We start from the raw sequence: 7,500 nt of genomic DNA on the forward strand, positions 1-7,500 counted from the left end.
AAGTCAATAAAATTAACTTTAAAAACACACTAAAATGCAATGCAAACAAGGACAAAACTTTTGGTATTTTAGTGAACAAATGGAAATAAATGTAATCTTTAAAATATCTATATTAAAAGTGCAGTAATATGTTGTTTATACATATATGCATAACATTGTGCAAGGAATGTCTTTGTGTTATAAAACAGTATTTGAGGTCTGGGCATGTCATTTACCAGTGAAGTCATTTTTTCTTTTCCTCAATCCACCTCTGCTTCTCAGCCTCATAGAACGGAGACTGCTGAAAGTCTCTCCATGAAATTTCTGCACTCATTCCCTGAGCCTGATAAAGGGAAAACACTTTAGCAGGACAGTAAATGTATTTGCCTGTCACTCCAGGGAAACCAGTGTGAATATGAGGACTGTTGGGTCCTTGTTTCAGTGGCAGGTGGCAGAATCTGCACAGACGACCAGTAGGATGCTCCACCAATGACTTCCTCTTGCTCCTCTCCTCAATCACCCTCTTCGTTTCTGCTCCTCTCTGCTTAGAGGCCTCCAGTTCCCGCTGAAAAAAAGGAGTCTCTGCAAAGTCTTCAAAAGGCATTCTGGGGTTGGTCAGGCCCTCTGCTGAATATGTGTCAAATACTTTCTTGGAGCAGTAGAAGTATTTAACATCACCACCTTGATAAAAGAAATGTATCGAGGTGCCATCACCCATGTATCGAGACTTAGGCTGACCACAGGCTAAACAGGATCTAGTGTGCTTTTTTTGCAGCATATGCTGTTGTTGTTGCTGCTGAACTGCCTGCTGCTTCTCTATGATGTCCTTCACCATCTTCTCAAGCGCTGCCTGGTCCAGAGAGACAGCCTCAGGAACACTCTTTGCGGGTGGATTGACTGGGGCAGGTGGCAGTACTGTCACTGGGACACTGATGGTTTCACTGCCTGAGTGAAGACGCTGCCATAACTGCTGTGTCTCCAGGAGCTTTTCTGGACTGGTGTTAAGTGAAGCATTAGTGTTCTTTTTTTTAGCAAGGTGTTTTATGTACCTGCTTATGTGCTGCTTTGTGGTTGAGTGCAGAAGGCTGTTGGGGTCAGTGCAGGCACTCTGTACCATAGCAGCATATTCAGCATCCACCTTTGTAAGTAGGTCCTTGCTCCCGTGGTGCTTGGCCAGCAAACCATCAATGACATTTCTCATTGGATCTGTCCATCTGTTATGGTCCAACACAAAGACTCGACCCCCTGTCTTAATGGGTCCAGTCCGAGCGGCACAGGGAGAAGCAGCTATAGGCAGTGGTGGTGTGCTTGGCAGTTCTAAAAGAGATTCACAAAATTATTAAATGAAGTATTTCTGTTTTGTGTGCATAGATTAGGCAGACAGATTAAACACACATTGATGTATGAATAATATAATTACCTGCATCTAAAAGAAACTCCTCAGATGTGTGTTCCTTCACTGTCACAGCACTCGGAGTAGAAAAACAGTGAAAAATCACAGCCTGTGGGGTGGCCTCTGGATCAGCAGCAAGAAGGGTCTCAGCAGAAGAGGAATCCTCTAAGCGTTTCTGAAATTGAGCAAAATGAGTGTAATATGCGAGCGAGAATTATAAAGTATTTTTTAAAATTAAAAGTCTGTTATCAAAGAAGTTACCTGAGATGGAAATGAAAAGTCAATGCCAGATGAAGACTCTTCTTGCATCTCTAGGTCTGTCTTCCTGCTTTTGTGTTTGTCAAAGTCAAGAGGCACAGGTCGACAGCCTGGCTCCACATACTGTAGGCCAAACCTCTCTCCTGTGTCCCTGCTGGAGATGTGCAAGGCTGGATATTTGGGTTGCCCTGTCACTTTTATAGATGCCCTGTTTAACTCCATCATCAAAACAGGGTCAAACACTCCAGGTAAGACAAGCCCAGGCTGCTTCAGGTCCACCAGCCGCTGATAATTCCAGCGTGCCACACCAGTCATACCCTGCGCCTGGAACAGCTCAGGAGAGACGCGATTGCCCGTTACCCAGTGAGCCTGGTGGAAATGAAACCCCTCCTGCTGTGAAGTGCCTCTGACAGGGATCCAGATGGGCACAGCAGCTCCTTCACCCTTGACATGATTCAGTTGTAGGGTTCCACCATGTCTGTAGAGGATTCCTTCCTCCACCTCAGGGTCACTCAGACAGCCTCTAAGGATATGGATACGCTGAATCCACCACAATTTTAACATTGAGGGTTTAAAAAGGAAGATGTTGTTGGGATCCTTTGCAAGATGGAAATGGTGGAGTACTTCTTCCACTCTTTGGACCAGCTCTTGAGGATGTGGCACTTTTGTCCTGCAGTGCGCTCTGATGTGCTGCTTGGTGGGATTAGCAGGCTCAATTCCACAGAACTTGTATGCGTTCTTCAGTTTCTCCAGGTCACTCTGATCTACTACAGAGAAGGCAGAAGAGAGGAACTGGCAGAAGGAACTATACAGAGGATGGTGCTCCGAAACACATTCCCTGGTGAATCGCCGCATACAGTGAAACAAGTCTAGTTTGACCACCATGTCCTCATTGTACTTCTGGCAAGCGGCATGTAAATTCTTGAGGTTTCCTGATGTAACCTCTGCCACAGTAGCATCAGTTGTCCTCCAAGCTTCCCACTGCTGGTGCTCATACGGTCCTGGGTCCATCACTCTGAAAGCGGCACAGCAGTCCCTAAGTACATAAAAGGAAAATTAAATTAAATTTTAATGTATTCATTACCTTTGCTTACACTACTTTATGTGATGTGTGATGAGATGTAATTATGCTTACCTGTCCACCCACTGGTACTTGGCCTTGGGTATGCCAGCAGCACTGTAGCGATTGGCCATCCCACAGTACATTGATGTTAAGGACTGCTCACTCTCAGACTGCAGCATCACCCAGGACAGGATCATCCAGTTTTCGTTCATCACAGCATAGGATGACATTGTGCCAGATGAGAGGGTCACTTTTCTAGCAACTTTGCGTGTGTGATCTGACCTGAACACCTGTCCAAAAGTGCCTTGAAGGAGCTGAGTGAGAGCTGTCTCTTGCCGCTGATATTCCTGAAGCAGGCACTCCACCAGATAATGTGCAGACACAGACACCCCATGCCACCCATCAGTATCTTCGTAACCCCCAAACGGTGCAGGTGTGTCATCCTTCCTCAATGCCCCTGTGATGGTTTTCTGGCCATACAGCCCTGCTTCAGCATCCCTGACGTTCTGCACAATGAGAAGGTAAGCCAGGTGGGCTCTTTCAAACTTAAGGTGAAGAACCTCAGACAGCTGGTTGGCCATGTCATTGGGGGAATTTCCAGAGCGCCTCAGCTCATCCATCACTGTTTTACAGATGGCCTTCTTATGGGTGAGGAAGGCTGGCAAGATGTTCCTGAATCGCTGTGGTAGCATGTCCACCCACTGAGGCTTATCAGCGAACCAGTATTTTTTACATGCCTTACAGCACAGACGTGATGCAAGGATGTAATATTGCCCAGTAGTGCCAAGGATGACTCGGGGTCTTCCCACACCAGAGGACACAACATGAGGATTTGGACAGCTGTAGAGACAGGGCAGGATGTAGTTGTTCCTAAGCCTTTCACTTATACTGTGCTCAGGTTTCCAGATGAAAAAGGGATGGAGCTGGAAGTATTTAGGAGACGGAAGGCCCATGCTGGTCTCTATAAGCTCAGGCTGAGGTGGATAGCGCCACAAGGAGACCATGTTCATGAGGTGTCTCACTGGGTGTGATCCTGGCCAGAGCCCCATGGACTCCATCTCTGTTTTCATCCAGATTCTTTGGTGTAGAGAGCAGTTCCAGTGGCTAATATCCTGCATGTAGCTAGGTACTTCCATTGATGCAGGACCTGTAGATGCTGATTGTGCTGCAGGAGGTGGTACAGAGCCTTCACCCCGTGAAGAAGGCCTACTCACAGGAGCTGGTGGACTGGGAGAACTAGAGACGGCATGTGATGTCGGTGAAGGCTGTGGCAGAACTGCATGGAACACAAAGCAAAGGATATATATATATATATATATATATATATGTGTGTGTGTGTGTATCTGCATGTATAACACATTGAATGCATGTGTGTTTAACTGTCTTTACTTTTTTTGTTCCAGTAGCTGGGAACAGGGGTTTCAGTCAGTGCAGATGGCATTGGGGCAGGTGCTGATTGTGCTGCTCGAGGTGGTACAGAGCCTTCACCCCATGAAGAAGGCCTACACACAGGAGCTGGTGTTGATGGAGGCTGCGGCAGACCTGCAAGGAAAAGCACAAGGAGGAAATTAAAAACATATTAAAACACTGAATGTACATGATATGTATTTGATTGTCTTGATTACATTGAATGACTAGAATCATTATTTATTATATTATTCTATTTATTCTTTTATTTATTCTAGTAATGCACATTCTAATAATGTTCAAATGTCTGTAAGTAAACAGTCCACTTTTCACAACAAATAAAAACAGTTTAAATAGCATGCATACAATTCATGAAGTGCACTCACCCTCACCACTGGTATATTCAAACCTTAACAGTAGTTAGAACAAAAGAACATGTTTTTTAGAACAGGCAAGAACACTGCCAAAACAACAAATAAGATAATACAAATCAGAAATGGAGGATAAGTCTGTATGTAAAGGAATACGCCTCCAAAACTGATGTGGAAAGTAACCTGTTGTAGATAATACTGTGGATCCCATGGCTGCAGATGATCCTAAAAATCAAGCATTATAATTTAAATGATTTCTCTCCAGTATGTGCAATTTTATGTGTCATAAAGATGCTGAATTTGACATGGGTATATATATAACACACATGACACATGATTTACTTACTCAGATATTTTGTTGGAGAAAGACTCAGCATCATCCTCTCCAGTTCTTCATCCTCCTCCATTACTATAAAATAAAATACATTTTATAGTAAACAAATGCATCAGTAGGCTTTAAGAATCAATATAAGCAAATTTGCATGGATTGTATTAACTCACCAGGCTGATCCGAGGCAGTAGTGGAAGGAACAGGGGATCTTGCAGTGGAAGCTGATGGTGAGGGCGACGGAGGAGTGGTTTTGGTCAGCTGTTTTAAAAGATACTGCTGCAAATTGTACATTTTGCTGCCTGGAACACACTTCTGCCTCATTATAAAGGAAGCATATCCGTCTGCCCTGGTATCCCAAATTTTCCTCCAAGTGTCTTGTGTTCTTGATCCAAATCCAACAGTAGTGTCATCCTCTGTCAAAACTGCCACTGGATCTGGTCTTTGAGACAGATACTGTTTAAGGTCTTCAATTTCCTTAAAGCTTCTTGAGTACTCAAGAAAGGAAATGAGACTATCCTTGCATGGACCCTCTGGATGGAACTGCCCAGCCTGTTCTTCTTCCTCAACCTTATCGGACAGGTACAAAGCATAGCTGACGTCATTCTCTAATAACCACTTGAAAGACTTGCCCTTGTACTTGCCGAACTGAAGAATGTATTCTCCCAACACTTCTTGCTTGTCAGAGACATCCCCTCCTCTATTTAACACAACAGAACGGGCATTCAACTTGACCAGGTCTTCTCTTTGAGGTGTTGACTTGTCCTGCAGTGAAGGGTTGTCTTTAATTCTTTTTGCCTCTTCTGATGGGTCCCGGCGTAAATGGCCTGATGGTCCTTTCCTGAAAGACACTTTGACTTTCCCGGGAAAAAACACTGTTTTCTTCATGATGCTTTTCTGAAATCATAATGTATTTATTAGCGTCTCAGCATAAGCATGAAAATACTTAACAAAGTGAAATAAGACAGTTAACTAAAGCATCAGTGATATATATAAAACATTTATTTTAAATTCCCATAATATTCCATAATATTACTGTTTCTTAAATGAATAAATCACAAGAGACTTAAAAAAAGAAGTAAAGTAGCGTTTAATAAATTTGCGTTATTTAATATTCATTATTAAAATTGCTTAATATATTTGTAATAAATATTTAATATAAAAATATATATGTATAAATGTATATATAAAAAGTTTTAACAAGTTTAACTAATTAAAAATGTTAAATTATACCATTAAATTGCACACATATATGTATTTTTTGTCATTAAAATGTAATATATGTGTGTGTGTGTGACATTAATTACATTATAGGAGGACCAAACCTGCAGAAATTAAAGATGAATGAATACATATGTAAATTAATAAAAAGATAAATAAATATGATAATAGGAAAATAAATAAAGGAATAAACGACTTGATAAAATAATTTTTTTAATTTTTTCCCTTTATTTATTTTCTGCTTTTATACATATACATAAAAATATTTATTTGTTAATTCATTTTTTATATTTGGTAAGCAAGACCAACCCACCTAATTATCATGCACGGCAAAGAAATGTAAGAATAAATAAAATTGAAATAAATAAAGGTTAAAATAAATAAATCTGGAAATAAATACAAATTGGAATAAATAAATATAAATGAATATATAAATAAATATAAAAATAAAAGGAAAAAATAAATAAATAAAATTAAAAATAATTAAAAAAAACATTAAAATATAAAAGCAAAAAATAATAAATTAGGGGGGAAATAATGCGTTTATTCCATTATTTATTTTCCTATTATCACATTTATTTATTCATTCATTTTTAATGTCTGCAGGTCTGATCCTCCATTACATCTTACTGCACTGTTAACATATTTTAAACATTGTATTCAAGTAACCTACATAGTAAGATATCAATGATGAAACATTCACCTTAACAAACACATATACTCTTTTTAAATAACAGCTGTATTTATAACGAAAAATTTGGTTTACTGTTTCTTAACATCACAAATCATTCAACACAATTAACAATACGATTACAATGTAAGTTAATCGTATTGTTAATTTTGTTGAATGGTTTGTGATGTTACTTACATGATAATATACATGCAATTTAAATGATAAAATATATGAATAATAACGTTTATGCAGTCACCTGAGGTAAAATCTGTCTGCAGGTAAGTTAGTTTAGACAGTAACAAAAAAAACAAGTTTGCTGACAAGTCCGGTAAACAAATCTCTCCGATCGTAAAACCGGTGATACTGCACTGCGAATGATAGACAGATGACACAGCTTTTTAAATCCCCCGCCACGGAAAAAGCGAAACAGCGCCAGGAAGTCTACATGTGGCCAAAAGTATATTGCATCCGTAGTGTTAAGCACTACCATAGAGAATGAATGGGAAAAGTTAAGAGAAGTTAAGCTTAGCCATTTTCGGTTCCCGCGCGGAAGGTCCCCAGTTCGAAACTGGGCGGAAACTGTGGGTAGTGTTGGCGAGAATTTCTTATGTGCTTTTCTGTTGAGCAGGCCAGTACACTTGCAGGGGGATTTGCAGCGTAAACTCTTTAGAAAAGGACAAAAATAAAACAAATGACCATTGAGGTTTCCTGTAGCGTAATAACGTTTTTTTTTTTAAATAGCTGCTTTTTGCCATTTTAAGAACACTGGGCAGTCTATCGTTTCAGTCGCTTTTGAACAAGCGTACG

At 40.3% G+C, this 7,500-nt stretch overlaps 2 protein-coding genes across 2 annotated transcripts; both read right to left on the bottom strand.

Moving 5' to 3' along the window:
• Positions 1-119: 119 nt before the first annotated feature.
• Positions 120-3,480, bottom strand: LOC309491401 (uncharacterized protein). The gene is made up of 4 exons (XM_082190464.1): positions 2,766-3,480; positions 1,634-2,666; positions 1,400-1,547; positions 120-1,296 (listed from the first exon to the last, which is right to left on the bottom strand). Exons 1-4 carry the CDS (start codon positions 3,383-3,385, stop codon positions 224-226), a joined length of 2,874 nt encoding a protein of 957 aa, XP_082046590.1. The 5' UTR covers positions 3,386-3,480; the 3' UTR covers positions 120-223.
• An 89-nt stretch (positions 3,481-3,569) lies between these two features.
• Positions 3,570-5,696, bottom strand: LOC309491404 (uncharacterized protein). The gene is made up of 6 exons (XM_082190467.1): positions 4,973-5,696; positions 4,818-4,880; positions 4,655-4,696; positions 4,487-4,509; positions 4,083-4,235; positions 3,570-3,969 (listed from the first exon to the last, which is right to left on the bottom strand). Exons 1-5 carry the CDS (start codon positions 5,685-5,687, stop codon positions 4,119-4,121), a joined length of 960 nt encoding a protein of 319 aa, XP_082046593.1. The 5' UTR covers positions 5,688-5,696; the 3' UTR covers positions 3,570-3,969; positions 4,083-4,118.
• Positions 5,697-7,500: the final 1,804 nt, after the last annotated feature.

Source organism: Leuciscus leuciscus, assembly GCF_965113295.1.
Source record: "Leuciscus leuciscus genome assembly, contig: HAP1_SCAFFOLD_217, whole genome shotgun sequence".
Classification (NCBI taxonomy): Eukaryota; Metazoa; Chordata; class Actinopteri; order Cypriniformes; family Leuciscidae; genus Leuciscus; species Leuciscus leuciscus.